Below are 27,148 nucleotides of genomic sequence, written 5' to 3' on the forward strand. Positions count from 1 at the left end.
GTTTATTCACTGCCTTTACTTGCAGCAGAAGACAGCATTTACTTGCAGTAGGGTTTAGGCATGAAACTTCTTGTGGGTGCTCTCCCTCTGAGACACCAAATAGGCAGACCTGACCCGTTTCTTTAATTTTGATTTCAAGTATAACTCATTCTAGATATCAAGTAAATTTCCAACACAGAAGAAATGTATGAGTTTCCTAGGCCTCTGTGAACGTGCTATGTTTGGATTAAATATGCCAAAAGCAGGCCCAGCTCCTTGCGTGCTATGAAACCTTAAGAAGTACTCTGCATCCTTCTCTACCACCTTTCTTTTTAATATTGTGGACAGCCATAAAGATATTCCAAGTTCCTAGTTCAAGGTAATGTCTCTCACCATAATCCCAAGCAAATGAAAACCAGGCATCATTTTTGTCTGAGTATTATTTTCCTCCAGCAAAGGGGTGTGAAAAAGAATTTCTTTTTTTTATTTGTGTTCTATTTTAGTGTAGCACCTATTAAAATGCCTTGCCTGTGATGTTAGGGATAAAGACTGTAAGGGAAAAAAAATAATCTTCTGGTTGTGAATATACAGTAACTATGCACTCTGTTACATTAGTTATTTTATCCCGCATTCAGCTTGCACCCGTAAGAAGCACCAGCTTAGGTCTTGGTCATCATTCTTAAATTAAATGTAGTTACTTGTGTCTACATTAACTATTCATCCTGAGGATTTTTTATACCAAATATATCCTGACATTTTAGTTCATACAGGCACTGCCCATATAAATGAAAATAATCACTCACGCCTTATGCGGAATTTTTCCTCCAGCCAAAACTCAACAGAAAGAACCACACTCTCTCACTGCAGCTCATGTCCTCTCTTCTTGAAATGTAACTGCCCCCTTCGTGGCAGTCTGGAGCAGCATTTCTGTGCCAAACAATTGCAGGGGAATGGAATAAAGGAACAATTTCTACATCAGCAAGGGGAATCAGCCAGACAGAACGTTAACAGTCCACGCTGCAGTTTGGCTGTTGTTCACAGGTATGTATGACTCTTCGGCCTCACTTTACAGCTGAGCCCACCAATTCAGTGCAAATTCTCACTGCTCAGCCTAGCTGAAAATCTGGACATTACTGAATGCAAATGGCCAGGACTTGGTTTGTAATTGTATCATTCAAAAGGCACTGATAATGGGCTCAGGATTGAGTGAACAGGCACATGTAAAGAACTACTGCTATCACCACCACCATTTTTTCCACCATTGGGAAATTCTTGAAAGGTCTCTGCTAACCAGGACTCTCATTTCTTATCAAGTAAAACTACACTGTGAGGCTCTTGAGGTCTGAAAACTTGGTTGAGGAAGGTTAAATAAATCCTTTTGAAAGCGAGGAACTTGAACAAGACAAGATGTGAAATGTACAGGTTTCCTCAGTGTCCTGTGATGTAATGTGACTGTGCCATTATGTGATTGTTATGAGTTCACTGTAATGTGACTGTTGTAGCCTTCAGTGGGGAAGAGTGAAAACCCACCCTAGGCATATCCAGCTCCAGAGTGGCTGGGGAGAGTCCCAGTCGTGCAACTTATTTTCCGTTCTACAGCAGTCTGAAGTGCCTGAAAGAGCAAATCTCTGTTGTTGAGGATGTTGTACTTGCTCAGGTTCACAAGTTTGTCAAAATTTTCAGGAGAGTAGATTAGCCTAATGAGGTAATAGGGTGAACAGTTGTTTTCCAGATTTACTTTGCCTTCTTCCATCTCTGAGAGACTGCGCTTTACCCCTGTGGAAGAAGAGAAAAGCAACCATAGTGAGCTTTCTTTGATACACAGCAGGTTTTCATGTAACTGACTGTTTTCATAGCAATGAGACTTCAGAGTGTGAGGCCCAGGCTGTATTAAAAATGTCCAAGCTTTGCTTTGCAAAACTTCCTGATACTGAGAGAGCTGTATTCTCTGTGCTATCCATATCCAGATACAGCTGCATCCGCCTCAAGCACAGAAAAGTGCAGTCTCTAGTGGCACTGTAAATGGGAAGTTCACAAGCCAATTCTTTCTCCATTCTAGAATTTTAATAGTTAAAAGCAAGAAAAATAAATACCCACATTCCACAAGGTGTATCTCAGCAATCTCAAAATGAAAAGCTCCACTGTTAAACCTGAAATCCACACAGACTGCCAAGGACCCTCCTCCCCCAACCACCCACATCAGTTGCTGCCTGTCAGCTTGACTGATGAATAAATGGCTGCTCAGAAACATGCACGTGAGCGTCACATCTCACATATTCAGGCCTGGAGCACTGAGAAGCTGCAGCAGCTGTGTTGCTCTGCATAATCTCATCCATCTTTCACGTAAATGCCCCTAAGATACATTTGTTTTATCTGCTAGCCTCTGTTCAAGAGCCTCACCTGGTGACATACTGCCATTTGGACCATCTCCAGCCCGCACCTAACAAGCCCAGTTCCCTCTGCTCGGCACCTTCTCTTTGTCTGCAGTTTCTAAATACAGTTTTTGTTGGAGTATCTGTTAACATACATACTCTGCAAACATTCAGTGGTGAATCTCATAGCAGAAAATGAGCTTTACTTAACCAGTGTTGCTGCTGTTCCTAATTTTCCCCAGATAACGTCCTCATTCTTAGCCCAATGGTAGAGGCAAATATTCATGTAAGATCCTGATGGGTTAGAAGATGGGATAGCCTCCCTCACACAGGCTGTGCCCTCTCATGAAATTGTTAGGAAGGACAAAGAAGATCAATACTGTAGAACAACAACCCCAATTCAACTAAAAAGAAGACTGAACTTACCAGGTGCCTTGAATTCCCTAAATGTGTCATTCACAAGGGGGAAATGAATTACTATGGGTGCTCTGGGGTCCTCTGCATCTTCAAACATGTAACACTCCTTTGGGTTCTTCTGCTCTTCCTCACTTATCTCCACTTTGGGGAAAGGGATTTTTTGTATCTTGCAATATTTGTACGTCATCTCTAATTGCTGTGGATATAGAATGTCATTGCCTTAAAGGAAGTGCTAAGACAAGGTTTTCTGACGTATCACAGAAATACTGTGGCAAATAAATTCAGTCCCTAGAATTGCACTGCTATCTATGTGTAGACCAAAATGGCCACAAAATAACCCTACTTTCTGCCACCACACACCACAAGTCAAAAGATACTTATCACCTTACAAAGTATTTCATAATTAGAAGAAATGACAAAAGCCACACTTAGAATTTGTCATGAGCATAGGGCATGGGAGATGAAGGTCTTATCTTCAGGATCCACTTGTTATGCAATACCCAGAGAATGCTAGAAAGTGAATGCCACAGTCCAATACAAAGAAAGGAACCTAAAATCTTTAGGCCTATCAGCCTATTGTTATGGTCTTGGAGGAAGCTTCCATCCTCCTCCAAGATAAAGTGACCAGTTTGCTCTTGAGATTTGGACATTTTATGTGAAAGTTGTTTTAATAAATCGAAGATCCACATACTCTGTCCCACTGATCAGTTCCCATGCCCTCTCACACTAAAGGCACATGAAGGGGAATCATTTTCTTGCTCACACAAGTGGCCCTGGAGAAGCTCTGAAATACACAGTTAGTTAAAACAATATAAACATTACCTACATATCTACACAACAGCAATTGAACTTCATTCAGTCTTTTCCCTCAAAACTCCAACCAACTCCATTACTCACCTCAGGAGCTAACCTTTCTACTGTAAAGATCACTTCTACACCTTTATTAGTCACTTTTGAGGTAGTTGATCATTGTATAATTCAAACATCAGATGTAAATTTGGCTATGAACTCTTACAGCTTAACAAGAAGAAATTTATCAAGGCTACAAGAAGCAGAGCATATTAATTTTCTCACCTTGAATGCATTCCCCAAACCATAATCAAGTGAGATAATGACATCTACGTCCCTCTCTGGCTTAAAAAGTGCTGCACCACTGGTGTTAATGAAATAGCCAACATCTATCAGGCAAAGATATTTCTGCAGCGGTGTCAAACTGTTAGGGAAAGAGTCCAGGACAGTGTCTGAAAAACATTATGAATATAGTTAGTAGAGCGTTGGTCAAAAGAGCTATGATACACAATAAAGGTAGCCCCTTGCCATCAAGAACAAGCTCACCTCTCTCCATAATGCAACCCCTCAAAGGCAGGATGTGAGGAAGCAAGGCAGAGGACAGGTGAGCCACAGACTCCACTGCCCTCACAGCTGCTCTGAGGATTGTTTTTTCACAGAAAGCAGAATTTTTTATTTCCCCCCCCCCCCCCCCCCCCCCCGCTAAGAACTGGGAAAAATGCAAACAAGAACAATTTCATAGTGCAGCAACAAATCCAACAAGAGCAGTACGTTGCTGCTCTTTTGCATTGCTCTTTTCTGACTTTGTATTTTCTGGTTTAGACTCCTCTCCCACTGTGAGAAATCCAACTTCAGCTTGCTTTCACTGTCTTCTCATATAGATGATCTTAGCCATGCTGAAAAAAATACCACATTGTGCATACAGCATCTTCTCCCAACAGCTTAAAGTAAAGTATTCAAGTATTGCTTGAATTAAATTTCACATTAACTCCAAAAGCAGCAAGAAGTGGATTATAATAACTGGCATAGTGAAATTTAGAGCTAGTATCTGATATCTAGGTTCTCACTTCTCTGTCTGAAGTCTACCAGCCACCCTGTAAACAGCAAGCCCACTACCATTTCTAGTCCCATGGAACAAGAAACCTTTTGACATGGCTGTAAATATCAAAACAGTGTTTCAAGAGACTTCTTCAAATTCACAAAATGAGGTAGCAAAGTCTAGAGCAGACCCCTCCTTCCTTGAAACATCTGTGCTTCGGCACTTTTAAAAAATGTTGATTGCAGAAATACTACAGATCTTTCTGCTTCCTTGGCCTCATTCTGTAGTGCTGATTTACACTGTGCAGAATAATTCCAGCTCATTCCATAGCCTGGAACATTTGACAGCATCTTGAAGTAATAACTTTTTTTTTTTTTCATTCCCTTAATGTCAGATCTTTACAAAATTATTTATTTGCTTCTTTTAGCATTTATGGAATGATGGGAATTTACAGATTCTGGCATAATTAGAGATATTTGCTTGCCTCCTCACAGAAGAAACAGTGTACTTCTTAGTACTATTTGGCCCGGTGAATATTTTAAGTCAAGTCGAAATTTCACTATATTCAGTATCTTACCATGGACACTAAATGGTGCAGCATTTATTCATGTCTTCATAAATTAACCAGAGATCAAGCTTTTCCTTGGGAAAGTCACTATTTCCATGTCATACTCACTCAAAAAGAAGTCCCTCCTCAGGAATTCCCCCAGAAGCACAAACCCATATACAAACCCACAATACCATAAATGTATTACTACGATTGCCTGCTACGAGTTCTCAAATCTGTCACTACCAAAATTAAGAAGTTCTTCACATGCCATTTAATGAATTGCTTTAATGTGTCAGTTAACCTGAGCTCCATGGAAGTATTTAAGACAGAGCTGTATTCTTGAGACTTCATCTACCATGGGACTATCATTTCTGAAAAGCATTTAGTACTCTTTAAGCTCTGCCCTAAATGCTTCACATCTCTTGCCACTGTCAGCAAACTTCAGACAGCAATGGGAACTAGACATAAACTGTCATAATTTACATGGAACAGAAGAGACAAAACACAAATTGCAAGAAGGAAAGACTCTGAGGAGCTTACATTTCCTTGCTAAAATCAGATTAATAATGTAGGGTCCTCCCACACTGCTACCTGCTCAAGGCATAAATGAGGCCTGGATTACAGGAAGATTTATTGCACAGAAAAGCTCAGTTCCATTACCTGACTATCATTTCACAGATTGTTTCATGGTTTTTGAGGTAAAACAACCATGACTTCATTTTGCCTGCCTGCAGAGCACAGCCTGTAGAAAATTAATTAATGTTCAATTTGATGCATCAAATCTACACAATTTTTTTTTTGTTTCTTTAATATAGATATAAACTTACATGGCTCCAACTTACTATTGTTGGATTTTGTTATTTCTACTTCTGAAGGGTTAAAGAGAGGTGGAATAGATCATCAAATACCATACATGTGGCAACCACACTTTTACAGCCAATCCTTTCCTTAATCTGACCGACACAATAACCTGTTGCCTTATGTTTCCAGTGTTACCTCTGTTTCTTGACTTCAAAAAGAGTTTAAATTTCTCTAAACTGACTACTACACCTATGCAGAACGCCAAGCTTCCTGTAGAAGAGCATGCTGTGACTCAAATTACAGATCTCGTCAAGAAGTGAAAGAGCACTTGACAGACTAGTCCATTTTAACCCACCACCCTGAAGAAAAGACACAATGAAATAGTTCCATCTCAGCAGATTTCCAAACCACAAGCAAGTATCTCTAAATGTGAGATTTCCAAAGACTAAAAAAAAAACAATCTGAGATGTTACCTGCACACTGCAGCTAACTCTTTGTTGCAGTTACCTTTCCATTCAATAAATTTTCTCTGATGGACATAATCCCTCTGAAATTCTAAGCCTCTCAGGAAGTTGTGAGACTTTCCCAGTAGTGGACGCTTCGTTATAATGTCCTGAAACATTTCATACAGCTTCCCTGACAAACAAGATGGAGGCTCGATGATAGTGGTATCCTCCTCAGGAGAATGTTTTTCTGAAATAGAGAAGGAATTATGAGAAAAAACATAGGTTAATCTGTGCTGCTAGACACTTTGGCCAGCTGTTCTCCCCTCTGTATTTCCTGAAATTTGTTGAAAAACGTATGTACATGATCATTTAAACACAGAGATATTTGGTTTTGTTTAAAGCAAGCACACCTTTTGCCTTTTACATGCTTTCTTTGTACTTCTGTCTAAAAGCAAGAGCCACCATTCTCATTTGTGGTCACAGGAGTCATTTAACATATCACCAATAAACTCAAAATGAAAAACATTTGTGACTAGCATGAAGCATGCCTCAGGGAATTAAAAAGAAACGTAAGAGGAAAACATCATCCGGTGATCAATTCTGATACAGGCAAAAATAATACTGGAAGATCTAGAATGATGCAATACAATACATACCAGTTTAGGGAGAATATGTGGAAGATTATTCACAAGCAGTTGCAATGGTGTATTTTCCTTATTCATCTCCATAACAAGAGGCATGGTCTGGTCAAAATTGAATACTGAGTTTCAAATTCTTACCTATATCTACCATATCTTTGGCCCACCGTTCCCAGAATTCATTTGAATTTGAGGACCAGTACAAGCCATCCAGCAAATTCCTTGTGAAGATGTTTGTCCAAAGACCTGCAAGTCAAACCACACAGGAAAAATACTGCACCAGCACGTTAACTGCTGACTATTTCTACTTCTTTTTTGCTACAATTATCAATGTTATGTATTGTTGGCCTATGTGAATGGACCTTGTTATGTCATAGTTAAAATAGAAGGGCTCAAGCTTAATAATGAAAACAATTCAGTGTTCTTCCTCAAGGGCTAACTACTCCCAGACCATCTTCTGTGCACTTTGGAGTAAAAAAATAAGAGGTATCAAATAACCAAACTAAGTTTTAAGAGCATCCACTGTAAAAGAAACTGTAAAAGAAGCAGAAGTGTTCAGAAGAAGTAAAAAAGGGCCTGTTAAATCAAGACATACTGCTAAGGACTGTTGTGCACACTCCAGGTGCTATCTAGTGCCATGCTTTCTACCATGCTGTGATTAACTGCACTTCACTGCTAGGTCACCTTCCAGATAGCAGATCCGAGATTCTGGCAGCTTCTTCACTCGTCTTCCCATGAAGAACTCACTGTCAAAATATTCTGAACGAATGGAGGCGCCGTACTTTGGTATGGCCACTTCATAAGGAGAAAACTCAGCCCACTCTACAAAAGAATTGTTGTACGATACGTTTACTGTCACACAGAATAAAGAAACAAAACCTCCTCTTTGGATACAGCTTTCACGAACTTGGTTGATCTCGGCAGCTCAGAGCTATCACTAGTTTGTACTGCAAAATAAATCGCCAGTTCCATAAGAACTGGGAGATGATTCACTTACTAGCTTTTTCTACCTCAGAAAGACTCTAATATTAGCATAAAAAAGTAGACATTTCTATATAAAGATTCCACTTATCTCTCCAATTCAGTATCACTAAATGTACGATAAAGAACGGTGATACAACACACACAAAATGACCAGTATGAAAACTCTACTAAACCAAACATGTCAGTTTACACAGTACAACAATGAAGCTTGAAGACACATCAGCTCAGAATTAGAAAGCATCACAGTGTGGACACAGCCATGCAGTTTCCTGGTTCAAACTGTCCTGCATGGGTATTCCTGTAGAACAGTAGCCATAAACTAAACTAACCTAAGTGTTTTTTTTCTTTCCAGCATCCGATCACCTTGGTATTTCTTGCTGAATGTAGTCAATTTAAAAGGTGTTATATCAAACCCATCATAGCAATCATACTCCACTCTAGACATTTTCTTTCAGATAATTGACAGTTATATTACACATCAACTCTTACAAAGAAACAATCACAGCCTTTTTATAGATGTGGAATAGAAGCAGAAAAAAAAATCATGTGATTTGCGTTCACTCACTCAAAATGTCTTTGGCAAAACAAGAACTTCATCCCGCACTTTCAGAAATGCCTTTTTTGTGGCTGACAGCATTTTTCAGCAGATCTGCTTTCTAATCAACATCCAGCAGTTTGCAAGAAAAACATTTTATTAAAAGATGAAGTCAGGGCAAGCAACAGAGGCATTCCTCCTGTATTCCCCTGAGACATAAATACTGCTTCCCTATGAATTCTCTTCAGTTCCTACTAAGAGTCAGAAGAAACTCTTGGAATACTTACCTCTAAATTTGAAAGTACTGAACTTTTCCTCTTTGACATTGAGGACTGCATAGAAAGGCAATGGGTTTTGTCCGTGCTCCAATGCCTTGCGCTGGTCAGTGAGTTTGTACTTTCTTGGCTAATCAAAGGGATAAAAAAAATCACAGTGAGCCTCTAGAAGGTCATAAGCTAAAACCACAGACACAATCTACATGAGCACTGATAGACAACAGATGTTCTATTACCCTGAGGAATCTGTGAGTCACATCTCCTTTAAAAACTGCTCCTTCCTTGTCCTGAACTTTCCTTCATGTTTGTCTACTGGATACCTACTAACCTGCACATTAACATCTATGTACTGCCTGTGTCCCACAGATCTTTACAAAGTCTTAGACTAACAATCACAAGACAGTTCATTCTAATTTTGAAGTGTCCAAACAGAAACAGACATCAGAAGATTTGATTTTTCGGGGGTAGATTGCTCAGTTCTTTCTGCAAATTTACCCACTGAAATTATTATGCATTGGGCACCTTAGTTCAGAGGTATCGACAAACCACCAGCCACTCTGGAAAATCCTAGCTAGAGAATCCTTTGCCATTGTTTACAAGTCATACTGGGATGCTCAGGTCACCCTGGATTTGTTTCACACATTGTATCATACAATCAGTGTGGGAGATGCTAAAGCAAATGAGTGGATATTTCCTGAATGTGTGGCAGGACCACATTCCTGGCGGTGTGGTACATACCCGTCCATGTAAGAACATTTCTTGAACAAGTGACCACAGTGTTGTAAAAGAAGAGACGTGTCCTGCTTTTGCCCTTTCAGCAAGTTCCTTGTGATAATACTTCAGATGCTCCATAGACATTAGGTTCATCTTGCATTTTGTCACTTGCGCTTTCACTGCTCTGAGTGGCCCCTCCAGACTTCTCTGTGACCAATCTGCATGTTCATACAGGTCTGCTAGGGTCCTAAAGAATAGAAATGTGAGAAAATCATCCATTTCTTAGTAAGGAATACTGTATTTACCCATGCACTTTCATCAAAGCAGAGAAGTAGTAAGCTTAACCTCAAATTATGTTAAAGAGCCAACAGAAATAGCCTTACCAGGGAATTATGTTCATTTATTAACAATGTGAGGCTTTGAAAGTGTGGGAATGTGGTGTCACAGTCATTCCAAGTATAAATCACATCTTCTGTTACTCACCATGTTGAACCAGAAGCCCCAGTGAGATAGGTAACACAGTCCAACAGATTTAACTTCTGAAGAGCTAAGAGATGGCCAAACATAGCTGACATTGCTCTGAGGCCTCCACCCGTTGCCATAACAGCTATTACTGGGACCTGCTCAAAACATAAATATCATCTTCAAAAAGTTACTCACTTACCTACTTGGAAAGGTCTAATTACAGCTCTTATAATTTCCTCTCCAGACATCAATGGAGGACAATGAAATTAAATCTGTGTTTAGCCAGCCTTTATCAGTACCTCATTTAAATTAATTTCCAGATAATAAGAGAGTTCCCATAATCTCAAAGCTTAGATGAGTTTGAATATGCAGTGATTCTAATGCTCCTTGCTTCCTTTGCTCTTTATTGCAATTATTTACAACAGATAATGACAAATAACAAAACTGCAGTAAATGTAATTAAGAATGGATTCAAGGAAGTCATGAATAGGATTTAGAAAATATATATATATAAATTGAAAAAAAAAAAAAGACTATTTGGACAGCATCCATTCAACAAATAAAATTATCTTAAGAAAATAAATGTTCACTTTAAAATTCACCCTGGATCTTGGCAACAAAATATATTTCAGCTGGAATTCATTAGAAAAGGCTCTTTCTCCACCCTGAAGAATTTTTATTTTTTGTGAAAAGCTTTTGGAAAATGAAAAAAACATGTAAGCCTGAAGAAGGAACGTTACAATGATTTCATACATTTCCGCATGAAGTGAATTTCAAATACTCCTGTTTTCCTACTTATTTTGGTTTGCCTGGTTGTCTGTCATCTCACAAAATGTACCAATGTCTCATTTTATGCCAACATGCTGCATCACATTGTTGGATGTGGATTGGAAACGCTGGCCTTGAAGAGGGATATATTATAACTTTGGGAATTCCTGTTGAAGAATACAAAGGCCTGAATAGCTGAGCTGAAATTTTAGATGAGTATGCGATATGCCACTCTGAGAACTTCAGTAATGTTGCCCTTCAAATCAATGGGTTTGCCGACAACACGCAAAAACTACTAGAAGGTCTGTGGGGAATTGCATCAATCCTAATTCAATAGGTCCACACCCCATGCTTGGATTCCAGCTCACAAACCTCGTGTGCATGTAGATCTCTTTCCAGATGAAAAATCCTTTTCAGGGCATTGGCAACCACTCTCTTCCTTTTCTGCAAGAATTCCTGCTCTTCTCGGCACAGATCATATCCTAAGCGCACATCGAGTTTTTCTGTGCTGCAACGTAAATAAATCCAGTAAAAAAAAATTGGACTAGTGTTGAAAATGCATACAGATCTATATTCAGCAACTGCAGTCTACTAAACATCATAAGGAATCACAATTCACTGCTCAGATTTACAGACAGAAATGCAGATTCCAGCTGCAAAGAAATCAGCTGTTTCACTTCTATATGGTCTCACTATTTTCTGATGTTTCAGTCTAAGTTTTACAGTCAGCTTAGGATGGTAAATGTAAAGACTTCTATGTATCCTTTAGGAGCTGTGTTGGCTTAATCCTTTCTACGTCTCCTCCACGGAATTTCTAAGCAAAGGTTCATCTGAACCTAACAAGTTCTTTCAAGGGGAATTTTACCACGGATCTATAGATGGAAATGGTACAACAAAGGAGGTAGTCAAATAATTCTGTTTTCATTTGTTGCTCGTCTCATTATTTTACAAGGTAATCTTTCATCTTTCCTAGATGATGCTTATTTTTATTCATATAGCTGTTTCCACAAACATATTTTCTTAGGCATACTTATGCAGGCTGAACAATGTACAGGATCTGGATACTTTGCCCAAGTCAAATTCCCTTCTCCCTCCACCTTCTTCCTGCTTATCCCTTTTGAAGAAGTCTCCAATCTCAGTCTTTGGTTCTTTGAAGCAAAAGACATCTGACTAAGTTCCTTGCTATTTAAATTTCTGTTGTTGTTTTAAGGTGGGGGGGAGGAGGCATCTGAGCATGATTCTTTCGCCCAGAGGCATCTAACTTTGCTCTGTTGTGGTGACTGTTTTACCATGACTTAACTGTTGATGTATTTTGCCCCAAGTCTTTCACATTCCTTGTATCTAAATGAAGGATTCTCTGCTCTAGAATACAGTGCTCATGGTGCAATAAAACTTTCAAAGAAAAAAAAAATAGTCCCCTTACCAATCATTTAGTTGGAGGTACAACTGCAGTGGCACGTTCTGTAAACAAATAAATGTGAGCAGGAATGAAAATGGCTGTGTGAAAAGGAAGCTTAGAACTCTAGATTTTCAGTGATTCCTAGAATGCCCCATCACTACCACCATCACGCATATAATTTTTTGGAAACATTTGTCAGGAAAGGGATGCTAAGCACAAAAACACCAAGCATTTTCTGTAGAGGCAGAAGGCACTGAAGTGGTTACTTGAACAGACTGTGAGCAGAACTCCCACCTGACTCCATGAACCAGCCTAATTCATCAGCAAGATCACACAATCACCCTCTCATTCCTGAGAATGAAGAACAGTATCTGGCTACAGAAAGTGTTACAAAGAGGAAATAAAAAGTCAGCACATCTTTTCAAAAAGCTACCAGGTACAAGCATCACCTGCTGTGGAACAGACGTTCATTCTCCCTTCTCTATAGGAGCAATGCTGCCAAATTTTCCTCCTGCTTTTGCCTCTCATTTGCTACAAGGTGTGAGAAAAGATGTCTAGCCATTGTTAACAGATTCACCTGTCCATACAGCTGTGTTACTCTTGCTTTTATAGCAATTTAGTGTTGTATTTGTCCACAAATTATGACCAATATTGTAAATATGGATGAATGTGACAAAATTATTCTTTGAGGGCAGGAGTCATCTTATCCAAGTTTTTCCACCTAGAGTTTAAGCATATAGACTGAGCTAGCCACCTGGAATTCATACATACAGTACAGACAGAGTGAGGCAACTCTATGTCTTGCTGTTGAACATTCTCCTTTAACTCTGTAACTATAGTGGAGATCGCTCTTTAAATTTAGACATATGCAACTAAAACTGGTCAGGATGAAACCCTAATTCTTGATTTTACTGACAGAAAATTAATATTTCTCTAAGAAAACCAACCCTTTCCCATAGAAAACTTGTATTTGCACAAAAGTCTCACCCCGACTAAATTAATTCTTTCTCAAACAGTGTTGTGTTAAATACTGAGGGTTACTTTATCCATCTCTCCAAAAGGTTTCATAAATGGTGAGGCACTTACATGTCTTACAGGGAGGGTTACTTTCACTTGATGGCCGACAGGGAGAAATTTCAGTGGTATTGTTAAAGTGTCACTTAAATTGTTGGTGTCATCTTCTTTATCAGAAATTTTCTGCAGAGAACAAAAAACATGCATTTTGCTTACAAAATGAGAACAGCCTAGTTCTTCCTTGTATTGGTGACACTGAAAATAAGCTGGTAGTATGAGAAGCAGTATGGTATATCACACATTACCTGCAGCCTGGCTTTTAGAACTGGCTCCCAAGCCTTCACACTATGAAAGTAGAAGGTATTTGTATCTTCTGTTGCTTTCTGAGTTCCTTCATGAGATGCAGGCACCGTAAGCACGAGATTTTTACCCTCTAGTGAAAACAGACTTGTTCAGAAAATGTTACGGCTGTTCAGGCAATACAGGTAACAAAGTTGGCATTTATTTTCTGTGAGAAATCCTCTGTAAATTCACACACTGGAAAGTCTCCTATGGCATGAAAATTGGTACTCCTACATTTACCCCACAGCTCAGAGTGTGCTCCCAGTGTCAGCAGTGCTGATTAAAACAGTATTTCCACCAGCAAAATTTATTGTGTCCAAACTTGATAACTTTGAGGGAAAGACACCAGATATCAGAGTTATAAGGAGAGCAAGTGCAGGAACTTTCACGGTGCTAAATTTTATTCTTTTAGGAGGTTATTAGTTGTCTCTGTGTCCTGAAGTGCCTCCACCTGGACCTGAATGCCTATGATCTGGTTGTGTTCTCACTTCAGAGAAATCTGCATACCTCGCAAATATTTCCTGCTTTCGCTATTGTCCACTTGCACTTCTAAGCACCAAACTTCACGGGACTGTAAAAGACAAGAGTGGAAATGTGTGAAAATAGCAAATGCCATGTCTGCAGCAGATAACGAACCATCATGCGACCAGTCAGTAGCTATAATATAGAGCCAAGCTAAACTGGTCTCAGTGCTAGAAGCAATCTAGCTGCATAAGGATAAATTCATTATCTCAGGACAGTAGACGAGTTGTAATGCTTGTCAGCTAGCTTGTCCATACAATGGTGCATTGCCAGAGGTGACTATATCTGCTTAAGTTTCCCCAAATCAAGAATCTCTGAACAACACTGTTGTCCAAACTCAGCTACATATACATCTGGTAATTATAAATACACTTAGGAAGAGTGGGAGGAAACCGCCTGATGATGAATTTCTGTGTATTGTGGTCATGATTAGTCTACAAGGTATCTTCTTGCTAGTCCAGATGTAGGGAGATCATGGATTTATTCCACCCTCCACCTGAGTCATTCCAATTCATCCTTAATAACTCATGCCAGGACAGTTTTCCAACAATGCATGCCAATCATTACAGCTCTTACTCCTCACACAGAAAATGAGGGGCAAAGAACAGAATATTTGTTATTTTGCTGCAGGGGTACTAAAGGCAAGCATCTGGAAATCATGTGCAGGCCTGGAGTTGTTGGTATGAGACACTTTGTACTCCTTAGCTGTTTGGCCAGCCCAGGGAGGTAGGTAATGGTGACTTATACCACAAGAGGACTCTGTTTCAACAACTCAAATAACTCTTTATTAAAAAAACACGCATGTCCCCAAAAGCTGTTTGACTAGATAACCTTCCAGTCATTGGAGTCTTCTACAGACTCACACCTTTCAAAACTTTTGGTATTCCTACCAAATGCCATATTGCATTACCTGAAATACAATATTTCACTTTGGCAACAAAACTGTGATTCTGCAACATCAGCAAACTATAACTGGGCAAAATAGGGATACTTGAGGACTTCAAGAAACAGTTTCCATTCCATGAAGAGGGCAACATTTAAACTGTAACAAATGGGCACTGTCCCACATTTGTAATTTATAATATAGACCAAACTCTATTCAATATTGTTTTCTTTATAAAATATCAGATGGCTAAAGGAAAAGGAGAGAAAGAAAAAAGGATAAGAGGAGATAAAGGAAAAGTTACTCCAAGCTAAATTCATATGTGAACCTTACCACTAGGACATCATTGGTAATGACATACTCTGGAGGGCCAGGACTAAAAAGAAACAAAAAAAAAAAACCAAACAAAACTTGTGAGTATTCAGTTATTTTTTTTAATATCAGTTTCATTACTTTCTGTATAAAATTGAATATAGTTACACTAATGTCCTCATTTATTTTCTGAAAGGTATAATACATGATCATTTGCTAAGCACATGGACCAAATTACAGTACCTAACAGGAGAGCCCATAAAAATACCAGTTCTTATAACTATAAGAGAAAAGCTGTATTTGTCTATTTGGAATCATGTACTGTCCTTATCAAATGGCCACACAGCTTGGGAAAAAAGCAAAGACTATTAATTATGCACTTTCCAAATGTTATTAGGAAAGATATTTTTGACTGGTCTAGAGTATAATTTACAACAGGTCACAGGCAAACTAGAATTGGCTCCCATTGAGCAACATGCATGTCTAGAAAAACACAAAGATAAGTAACATAAAGACTTTGTCCCCAACATTTTACCTTGTAAGAACCAGACCTGTCACTGAACAGTTGGAGTTACACATGGAATTAAATAACTACAGAGTCTACTTACAGAATCTCTCATTACAGCTAATATTCCAATGGCACTGTGCTGCACACATTCCTAAGTGCTTTCATAGATCTGAAAGGACCACTGAAGTTTTGCGGTACATGATCTTTGACCTTCTGCAAAGTCAAGGATATTTTACAAAGCAGCACAACTGGCCCTTTTACATTCGCAGAATGTATTTATCTTTAAATAACTTAGTTTCACTTCCAAGGACAGAGAATTCCCTACACCTCTGGTAACTTCAGCTGAGAAAAATGTCCCTTTTAATTCTAGACTGAATCTGCATAGACCAGCTTCTAAGAGCTGCATCTCTGAACTTGAATCTGGTTGAGATTGACTCCACGTGTGCAGGAGGTGCTTACACTATCTCTTAAGGTGTCTCATTAAAAAAATTGATTTTCTGAGTTATGTTTTCCATTTCACAGATCTCTGTTTTAATCATGCATTCAGTCAGTTCTAAATGGTAACGGTATGCTATTTCCAAGAATATTTAAAAGAGATATTTGTCTTATTGAATTTGTTCTCCTACAATGCTGATTATCACTTTAAAGAGGGGGGAAATCACAATTGTATTATTTGTCAACTGCATATTTTTTCAGTGTAAATAAGCCATCACCTAATAATTTATTTAGTGCTGTCTACATCACCTTATGTACATTTTGTGATAATAATACATGTTTTCTGGTCTTTTAGAAACATCGTGGTGTTCAAGCTGCTAAAGGCTAATAGCCTGGAGCGCATATCTGTTATATCTTGTATCCATCTCACGTGCAACTTATTGAATCCTGACAATGTTACTGGATTACAATGATCAGATATAAGCACCAAGCATAAGGTAAGATTTGTATACAATACACTAAAAGACAGAATTTGCTGGCGAAGTTAAGGATTAAAAAAAAAGTTGAAACAGTAAACTCACTACTGGGAAGAGCTGCAAAGAATTTCTGCTTTCTTGTTACACTGCCTGACAGTTTTGGAATATTACTCACATTTTTTCCATCCAGAATTCCACTTCCAAACTTTCCCATTTCTTAATGCACCTCTCTTTCTGAAAAGTAAAAATAAACACAGATTATTGGATGCAGCAAGAGTTTACCAGCAGAGACACCCAAAATCATAGAAGGACTTGTGTTGGAAGGGACCTTAAAGACATCCTGTTTCAACCCCATGCTGTGCGGAAGGCTGTCACCCATCAGATTAAGCTGCTCAGGGCCCCATCCAACCTGGCCTCCAGAACACCTCCAGAGATGAGGGATTCACAAGAAACTTGAAAAGGATTTCACTACCATGTCCGATGTCTCTTCTGTCAGTTAATGTTACCAAATAATCTGTATGTCACTTCTTTCCAAAGCTGAGATTGCAGGAAACACGTTTAAGATTAATATTCTACTTCTGTGGGATACGTAGGACTATACAAAGACCCAGAGAGAAAAAGCTTGGCTAAAACAGAAATAGAATGTATTTCTGCAAAGATGGGTCTGCCTGGGAAAAGGTGTCGACATTCAGTAACAAATGTGACAAATTCTGGCGTCATTTCCATTTAAATTACATTCATGTTGAACCTAGCAGAGATGAAGGGAAGAACACTCCCAAGCAAGGAGGTTATTGAATCATTAACATTTCCCAGTGATTCAGCAAGTGGTTGAGAAGCGCATTCCAGCAGCCTGCAGAGTCATGAGGGGTTCCCTGTTTGCAGCTCTCAGCATTCAGGAAGTAGCTGTATCTCTGCTATGGACTGCCTCTTTGCTACTAAAAGCATACAGCAGTACCTTAGCCACAACTCACAGAAGCCCAGGAACTGCCGTAGAACTATCCTAGTTTTGTTCACTGGACAACTCTCTTCCAAGGACTCCTTAACCAAATACCAGTAGGACATCCCTTTAGTATTGGCTAGGAAAATCTAAATCAACTAGAAGAAACCCAACATGAGCCTTAAAGGGAAAAGCCTGAAATATTCATTTAATTCAAGTGGTTAGTGAAGAGGAAATGTTTTCTAAGCATAGGAAAAGTGGAAAAAAGACAAAAAGTAAGAAAGTTATTTTGGGGATTACAAATGATGAGAATGAATGTATTTACAGATGCTAGCTATTAACATTGCAGAGATGGTTGCATGGGATAGAAGTCACTTCATGTTCTGAATCTGTGAAAACAGATTAACAATGTCACAAAAGTCTACCACAACAATATCTGACTTGATGAGATATTGATTGTGATATCAATACGTAAGAAGATCTGTTTATGCAGATCCAAACTCTATCTAAACACAGAAGCCAACATGGAAAGTAAGTAATTCCATGTATTTTCAGACCTTACCTCTGATTTCAGAGCAAACTTCTCACGGACTCTCTCTCCGGGTCTGACTCTAGCAATATTAAAAAGAACTGTGAACTGCATGTCATCTTTGGTGAGTGGATCTTCATCACACACTGCCAATTCTAAAATATTCTGGTAGTAGAAGAAAATAAATATGAACTCTTATTGAACTGCTGTTTCCAGGAAAAAATATAAATAAAGTGGTCACTTTCGCAGCTGATAGACTAGCACCGTGGTACGAATAACAGAGCCTGTGCTCTCGTTCAGAAGCCTGGTAATGTGGAACACAATCATAAAGTCCAGCTCAGGGGAACTTACAATGGAATAGAAGACAACAGCAATCAGCAATCTCACTATCCCAGGACAGAGAAGATGGTTGGTGTTCCGCACCACTTCTGATAACCCTCCCAAAGAATGCACTTATTCATTTTTTTCATCCCCAAAATTCTATTAACTACACAGCAACCTCTCTATCCTTCCCTTACAACCAGCAGAGGAAATATTCTTTCTAGATTAACCACTCAATATAGCCTAGAGGCATGCTACAGCAGTATTTATTTCTCTCAGGTGACAATAAAGGGAATCTAGACTAGCTCAGATGAAGGAATTTATATCACAGATGTCTACAACTAGTTGAGGGGAACACTATTCTGTATATCTGCTGTTCTGAGCTAACAAGTCAGTTGGAAATTCCATTTCATAAGCAATGAAACTTATTTAGTACATTTGATCAAATGGGAGTCAAACATGGACTCCCAGCAATTCAAAATATTGTAAAATCTCCATTTTTTTAATACCTCAACTTCTCTCTGGATCCTAAAGTAGAAAGTCTCATTCCAGACAGGGTTGTCAGAATTCTTGATAGTTTTGGTCTGAAGCTTTTCATTTGAAGCAGATGGCAGCCACAAGCGCACATAGCAGTCTGATGCAGTCACTGCAGCAGAAAAATAAAATAAAATCCAGATGCCAACATTACAGATGGGCAAGGCTATGATTCTGGGGAATAATAAATACTTTAGAAGAAATAATCAAAAAATAAATAAAGAGATCACTGGTTGGAAGCAACCAAGTGAAACCATCTCGATATACAAACTAGTTTCTGGGTAGCTACAAATGGCAAATACCACATGCATGCATGCACACACAAGATTCACTAAGAGCAGTGTTTCCCGTGTGGAGAGAAAGAAGTAGAAAAGAGCCCATTGACCATTCATCAGGCATATTCCCTACCATGCCAGTCAATTGTGTTTAAAAGAAGTTTAACAGAAACTAATGCTAATTCCAAAAAAGGACAATTAGGATGGTTACAGGAAAGGTAAACACATATTACAGGCAAGATGACATGAGACTGGCTTGCTCAGTCTCACAATACAAACACAGGGAGGGGACATGACTGCTGTCTAGAAGGGTTAGCTACTGTGGAAGAAGATCTCTTGAAGATACAGGCCACTGTGGGCCCAAGAACACAAAGACATGAACAGTTTGGAAATCTTCTTATTTCCAGCCTAAACCTTTATGATTAGTGTGGTCAGTGTCTGGAGCAGCCATCCTTTGGGAAAAGCAAGGTGGGAAAGCGCATTTACTTTGTGGAGCTTGACAGCGGTGTGAAAAGAAATCTCCAAGTTGATGTCTTTCAGAGCTGGAGTCTGGCCTTGACTGATGATGTCTACTGCAGCCCGAGAAGCCTAAATACTTCAGACTGGTATCAAGCAGTGAATAACAATGCCCCGCAAGGTTTTGGCAGGAAAGTGGAACTGTCCCTTCAACAGAGTAGATAGAACAGGTCATTGAAACTCAAATACAGGCGTCGTCACACTATGACCATTCTGGTGTCCACCTCTGGACACGATACCTGAAGTAAAGGTAGAGTATAAGAAAAGGCAGCTCGAGGTCTTTCTACTGGCTGAGGAACACATAGAACACTGCAAAAATGACAGCTGAATGGATCATTCATCAGACACCTTGAGAAGGAGCCACAGGCTGTGAGAGTGAGATAACAAGCTAAAGAAAGTGGAATAAAAAGTACACAGAAAAGCCTATTTTGCCTGCACGTTCTGCATGTGGTTAGGGCAGGATCTGCACAGGTTCTCCTTAGAAAAAAACTAGCAATGTTATTGAACATGAAACACCTCAAATGATTATTTTAAAAGGTCTGAAATTCTCTAATTGACCTCTGACTCCAAGAAAATTTACAGACTGCAGTTCCCTCACATGGTCTACTTTCCCTCACTGGTTCAGAAAGTTCAGCTGGGAGTCTTTGATTTTACAGTTTATCTGAAATGGCAATAGATCTGGCCTCCAAACTAATGACACCTCAGGCATTTAATCTAATTAAAGCCCTGATGTCAGTACTTCTAATGCTCTGCTTTATGTGTGTTATGTTATTTATATACCTTCAGAACTTAGGAACATTGCTCACTGTGTAAACTCTAGAGGTGACTAAAAACACAAGCAAACCACAACTCACATAGGTCTCTTGACTTGATGTTCCTGGCTTGTATGATTCTTACAGAAAGCATGTAGATGGGACAAATCTTCATCTGCAGAGAAAACAAATGAAATGAATTTTGTCAGCTCATCCTACAGAAATCACATGCATTCTGAACTGTACAGAGGATTGTCTGTCCTTGCTGTCTGTCTGTTTGAAGTGAGGAGGTCACCCTTCAGTGGAAGTACATTATGCTAAGATGAAAGCATGCTTACCCACCATTTGCTGAATATTTGCAGACTATTTGCTGAGTAGCTTGAATAAGAGAAGACAGAAAGAAGACAGTAGCTCATACGATGCTACAGGAAGCTTCCATAGTCACCCTAGAAGTGTCTCTTCACAAACAATCTGGTCTATATGTGGTCATGGTGATGGTTGTTCTGCCAATCTGCAGAGGAACTCATGCCACAGCTGGGTCAAAGCTTTGGAAGGCAACACCGGGAACTCACAGCTGCCTGCCTGGGTCTTGCACAGTTCTGATACTGGCTCTGGACATGGCAGTTACCAATAGGCTTTAAAAGCTTCTGTTTTCATATCCCAAGTAGGACTAGATTTTCATGTAAGTAAGTAGCTCAAGTTCAGTAAAAGGCATCTAATGGAACGCACTACAGGCTCAAAGTTAACCACAGGCCCAGCAAAAGCCCTTCAGATGAAAGAAAAAAGTGCCCTGATTTGAAGGTGCAGTACCACAGAATCCTACATCATTAGGTATCTTGAATTCATCTAATGGAAATGGGACCACTTCTCTTTCAGACACGAGATCTGCTCCTATCAGAAGCAAGGTGCTGGTACAGGGCTTATTTCAAGTTACCTGCTCCAAACTCCTACAAAGAATTAAGCTTCCCAGCCTAAGCTATTCAAACAATATGCAGCAGTTCCAAAAAAAAATGTTCCAATAAGCCTGAATGAACACACATCCGCAGATGTAACAAACTTAATTAAAGGAAAATATTTCTCCTTTTTTTCTTTTCTCCAAACTGGAACATTTAAAATTTCTTGAAAGCAAGAATAACAGTCTCTCTATCACTACCAAATTAGAACAGGGACAAACCACGATGGAAATACTTCATTTGCTTTCATGGTACTTTAAACTACACACTGACTGAAACGCCACATTTGTCTAAACCAGGGTATTCCACTATACTGTAACAACAACAAAAAATAACTTTATTTTGAAAGGTAGCACCATGATTCATCTTCTTGACACTGAAATGATTAACTTCAGAGATAGTAGGAGCTGAGGAAGGGAGAACTTCTCTATAGAAATAGTCACTATACTAAATCTGAAACTCTTTAAAAATGGGGTGGAGATTACTGGACTTTTTTTTTTTAATCAGAAATGAGAATTGCCTTCTCTCAGTTTCATTCAACTTTTTTAGAGGTAAATGGTATTATAGCAAATGGACACAATTTTAGCACATACAAATAAGGCTTCATATTAAATTTTACAATGTCTATTTTAAAGTTATATCTTTTTTTTAAATTCAGGTTGATATTCAAGAGAAAGAAAAAAGCTGTTGGTAAATCTATAAAAATGACAAATCACTCTGTCTTTTGGACCTTAATGGTTGTTTGAAACCCCTTCTGTATAAAAATGCAAGGCACATTTGTTTTTGAGGAAAAAGAATCATTCCTATTATGTTTTCCTCCAGTCTGAAATTGAAATACTTAGAACCTTACGAGTATAACACATGATGGACATTACACGTTCCAGTGGGGACAATTCCAAACTATTCCAGTAGCCCGCTGAAAGAATTTGACTTTAATTTTCCCATGCAGATAGCTATTAAACATAGAAGTACTAACTGGAACACTCAGTCAGCATTCCTAGTGGGTTTCATTAACATGAAATATTGGATTATGTAGCCAATTATAGGGCTGACTGTTTTTAATTAATATGTTAATTCTATGCTGTTTTGTAATCAACTTCCCCTTGCTCAATGGAAGTCCAAATCATTCTCAGATTTCGCCTTCACTGGAAAAATAGATGTTGGTATATAATTTGCTCTGAACCTTACATGACAAAAATTGATCAATTTCTTACAGAAAGGTGCATCTGCAGGTCATTATCAGGCTACTCTTAGTTGTGATAGGTGTCATGTTTTTGCACCTTCTTCCACTAGAGCCAGAAAGCCTCATTCCTCCTCCCTTCCCCTTTCAACAGCAAGCAGTTCATTTAAACATGCCAACATCTGCCTGCCAAAGGAAACATTATCTAAGATGACTGTTCATTACTTCAGATTTGGTGCAGTATAGTCCTTGTGTTGTTGCAAGGAAGAGATAAATAGGTTCACATGAGCAAAGGTGGTTTAACAAACCCTACAGACTGTAAATTCCCATGGGAAGCCAGAAGACATCCTGCTCCCAAGGCTGCAGTCCCTCCAGTTTGTTGAATCCACTGAGAATTGGGCTTATTGCTCTTTTTCATCAGAAAAAAAGGCTGAGCTCATTTTCCTTTACAGCGGACCAGAGTAGCCCAGTGGGGGGTCTGATTTAGATGATCCAAAGTAACATCCTTGTTCAAAAGTGCTAGCACTCTAAAACACCTTTTTGCTATTTTCCTAACATGAAGTGCAAAGCGCAATATTGCTATTAATAAAAATTGCTAAGCATGGCTTTTATATCCAGACAGTTCTTCTGGAGCTATCTGCTTTTCAATTGATAGCACTTAGCATTAAACTGTATTTCTGTACTCTTAGAGCAAGTTTTGAGGGGGACATTTCAAGTTTAAAATAGAGAAAATCCAAGGAGATAAAACTAGCATGGTAGACTTGTTACAGTTGCACTAAACCCTAAGCAAACCGAAAATTCACATCTGTTTGCAGTCTCCCAGTGAATGTAATAACACATTTGGTGGCCTACTGTCTGGCTTCCAGGGAATAGTCATATGCCTGTCAGCTTCAGGAGGACACATAATTAGCCTTCTCTACTGTTTACAGGCAGTTAGTCACTTCAGGGTTTCATCCCAAAAAGAGAACTTTGAGAATATATGAGCTTCTCAAAGCTCATTAATAATGAAAAGCCTACTGAGACAGTCTTCAGATGGCAATGAAAGAAGCAAAACCTACCAACAGCTCACATCCTTGATTTCACTCCTTACTGCCCCACCATGCTGCTCCCACAACAAGCCCTCATGGCTACATTCACAGGTACATTATTCTTCTAGGAGAGTAGTTTCTGCAGAACCTGACAACCTGGGAAACTCCTCCCATCACTGTTGGTTTGTACACATTGAAAGTCTGACTGGAATCTCAGTGTTGCACTTCACCAGCCCCAAATCTAAGCAGTTACGAAAGTAGAGTTACCACCAGGGGATAACAAAAAGTCATATGAAGAGTTTTATATGAAGAGTTTGCTCCCTACCTTTTGGCCTTCTCTGAATAGTTTTAGGGTTTTTGCCCAGATTTCTCAATAGTTTTAGACATAAATAATTACTTCTTTCCACGCATTACTTTTTCTTTCTCCTGTAGCATATTATAAGCACTGCACTATCTTATGTAGAGGATCTCTCACCAAATGTAATCACTTGGCATATTCTTGATCATTTCTTTCATCTTAGATACTGGTGATTTGCTTCAGCTGCAGCTTAGAGGTAACTTATTGAAATAAGGGAAAAGCGATAAACTAAAACAAAGCAAAAAAGCCCACAACCCTTTATGATCTTTACGATCAGCCTGGTTCCAAAACACTCTCTTCCACATAGGTTCTTTAATAGATAACACGAGCTGGTTACTAGCTGCTCCATCAACATGAGTACTGCTCATAGTGCGTCCTTCCATTCAGCTATTTCCATTATTTCCATTAATATTAAAGGAATGCAAAACTCTAGTGGGAACTGAAGACATATGAAAAAAAACGAAGAGAGGGTATTAGAGGGTACTAAAAAAATCTAATTTTGTTTATGAATATTTATTGTAATTTCATGTTTTCAGTGATGGATGTTTCAAGCCATAGTAGGTTTGGGATGTTTCCTCCTTATACTCTACCAGTCTTCCCTTTACCTGTATGAGCAAGTCCCTCAGGGATTTGTACTGTTTCTGAGTATTTTATTATAGAAAAAATATTCCATGGTTCATAAAAACTGCTAGAGTGATAACTCTTGTCAGAGCAGAAGAAAATATCTTCTTAAGAAAACCAAGAATGTTCTCAGAAAGCTGCAAATATTGCCCATGACTTCTGTGCAAACTTTGTAGTATTTTTAAACAGTAAAAAACTAACTTGGAGACTTTCAGTAGGCCTTCCTAGATAGTATGAAGTATCCATGCTTTCCAGACTACTTGCTTTTATAATCTAAAAGAAGAAAAAAAAATAAAAAGAATACAAAACCTGATTTCTGTCTCTACTTATCCAATTAAACATACTGAAAAAATTGCATTTTCTTGACAGAATATCACAGCTCCTATGGTACCGAATTAATATTTTTATGTGGGAGTAAAAATCTGACCTGAAGCTATTCTGGAACTCTACATTTTGTCCACACTGTCCATAAAGCAGGAGGATGTACAAACTCAGAGAACAGCAGCTGTAGCATTAGGTTCAAATGCAAGAACTTTCTCTGTTAACATAGACTTTTCAGATAAAATTTTAATTTATGCTATCTATCCACCTATCAAATTTGATGTTATTAGATACAAGAGATTTTTTAAATGGATAGATGATGCTTATATCTAAGATGGACAGATAGCTCTGGATCTAATAGGTAGGTAGACAGATAAGATATAGATTTTATCAAAATAGTACTTTACCTGTATAATTCATATTCTTTGTCCTGAGCACCCAGCATCCGACTATTTTTAACCTTTCATTAAGTCTCTGAATTTAAGCTACCAACAACTAAATCTTTTAACTTCACCTGCAAATATTACTGTGGAAAAGTACAGTAAATAATTTTAATCTTAAAGATAAAATGATTCTCAATAAGGCACAGCAGGGAACATTGTTTCCCACTATATTTAAACCCTGGGAATGGCCACATTTATTTTATTTACTGTAGAATCTGACAGAGAGTTTGATACATAAAGAATGTTCAATTTGTACATAATTCATTTCAGACACAGCATCAATTACTTTTTAAAGATACACATGAGAACATGGCCCACAGACAATAATTCTGTTGATTTACAGTAAAAGCTATCAGGTAAAATCTCGGAATGGAACTCATACTGGAAAACTCAAGTCCAAACAAGAAATATTTCCCTTAGAATCACAGACATTGTAAACATTATGTTAAAGATAGCTAAATCAGCCAAATGGCTCATTAGAACTCACCCCTGCAGCTAAAGTAATACAAATTGTGCTTTGTTGTTAGAAAAAGCTGCCTGTTTTTTTAGCCTTGGCAAGCAATGAACATGTGCGATCCTGAGAAAAGCACGCAGTAAGACTAAGGCACTTTCGTTTTGCATGAAGTAAATCAAGGCCAGCCCTCCTCCACCCTGGTGTTCACTCCCGCATGTACACCTTACAATAAAAGGGCCACATTTTTACTGAATTTTCATTGAACTTAGCTCACACATGAGACAGGGCAAGGGAAAAGGGAAAATAGGAAATGTGCAAAGTTCAAGAGGACCCTGCTCTACTGCACCAGCAGCATCTCAACAGACACACAAGGGAGTGAGTTTGCTTGTGAGAGCAAGAGCCAGTTGTTCCTAGTAGCAAGGCCACAGCAAAGACAGGAGTTGCAATTCACCTACCTTGGCTGGTGGGCTCCCCATAGCACACAAGATGGCGACAGCAACAGAGAAGCCAATTTGGATAACAGATCTGTCAGCTGACAAACACGCTCACAGCTTGTTGTTGCTGCTGAAATAACCTGAAGGACACATATAATTTATACAGGCACTGAGCTCCACCCTCTGCCTCCTCTGTATGGGGAAGAGATTCTGCCTACGTCTGAGGGAGACATCTGCAATGTCAGAGGTGAGAGGAAAGCTGCAGTTATCACAACTCTGCCTGTCACTTCATACCTCTTACCTTTTGTTATTAGCCCAGTACAGTCCTTCCTGGCTTATGGGTGAATTCTGTCACATTCAGATATTCTCCCATCACTTCCCATCTCTTCTTCCTAGTCTGTATCTTTTAAGTTCTTCCACAGAATACTCTAGGAAATTTTAAAAATGAAGGGAAGAGACAGCCAAATCTCATCTATTAAAAGTTGTAGTGTGAGAAGGCCATTTGTGAAGGCCCTTTTCAGTCCTTTCTACATGAGATACTTGTTTTAACATATTACTGGGAATTGTTCTACAGACCTGTAAATCAAGCCTCCTTATTTTGACTACCTACTGCACAATTACCCAGTCACTCCAGAGGTGCTGGTGAAACTGTGATAAATATTGGTAGGGAAAAGGAAAGCTGTATACACCTCCTGGGCTTTTCCCCTTCTACACACTTCTTCTAAGAAAAGCATGCCAAGTTGACATCTCCCAGTTTCCCACCCTATAACCCACTTCACCTTGCTGGTGCCAGTGGCAGTTCCTGAGGCATCCTTTGGAGAGGCCACAG

General features: G+C 38.9%; 1 protein-coding gene across 1 annotated transcript; it reads right to left on the reverse strand.

Moving 5' to 3' along the window:
* Nucleotides 1-283: 283 nt before the first annotated feature.
* On the reverse strand, nucleotides 284-26,453 carry LOC136060354 (cytosolic phospholipase A2 beta-like). The gene is made up of 21 exons (XM_065754794.1): nucleotides 26,341-26,453; nucleotides 20,630-20,702; nucleotides 19,746-19,922; nucleotides 18,960-19,096; nucleotides 18,163-18,294; nucleotides 16,839-16,897; nucleotides 15,266-15,308; nucleotides 14,035-14,098; nucleotides 13,491-13,618; nucleotides 13,258-13,368; nucleotides 12,196-12,233; nucleotides 11,145-11,280; nucleotides 10,023-10,159; nucleotides 9,564-9,786; nucleotides 8,838-8,955; nucleotides 7,716-7,853; nucleotides 7,173-7,277; nucleotides 6,455-6,640; nucleotides 3,843-4,009; nucleotides 2,778-2,964; nucleotides 284-1,755 (listed from the first exon to the last, which is right to left on the reverse strand). The coding sequence occupies exons 1-21, from the start codon at nucleotides 26,359-26,361 to the stop codon at nucleotides 1,511-1,513; spliced, it is 2,625 nt and encodes an 874-aa protein (XP_065610866.1). The 5' UTR covers nucleotides 26,362-26,453; the 3' UTR covers nucleotides 284-1,510.
* Between the last annotated feature and the right edge of the window lie 695 nt (nucleotides 26,454-27,148).

This window comes from Cyrtonyx montezumae, unplaced genomic scaffold (assembly GCF_038088225.1).
Source record: "Cyrtonyx montezumae isolate F1298 unplaced genomic scaffold, pur_monq_1.0 scaffold_10, whole genome shotgun sequence".
NCBI lineage: Eukaryota > Metazoa > Chordata > Aves > Galliformes > Odontophoridae > Cyrtonyx > Cyrtonyx montezumae.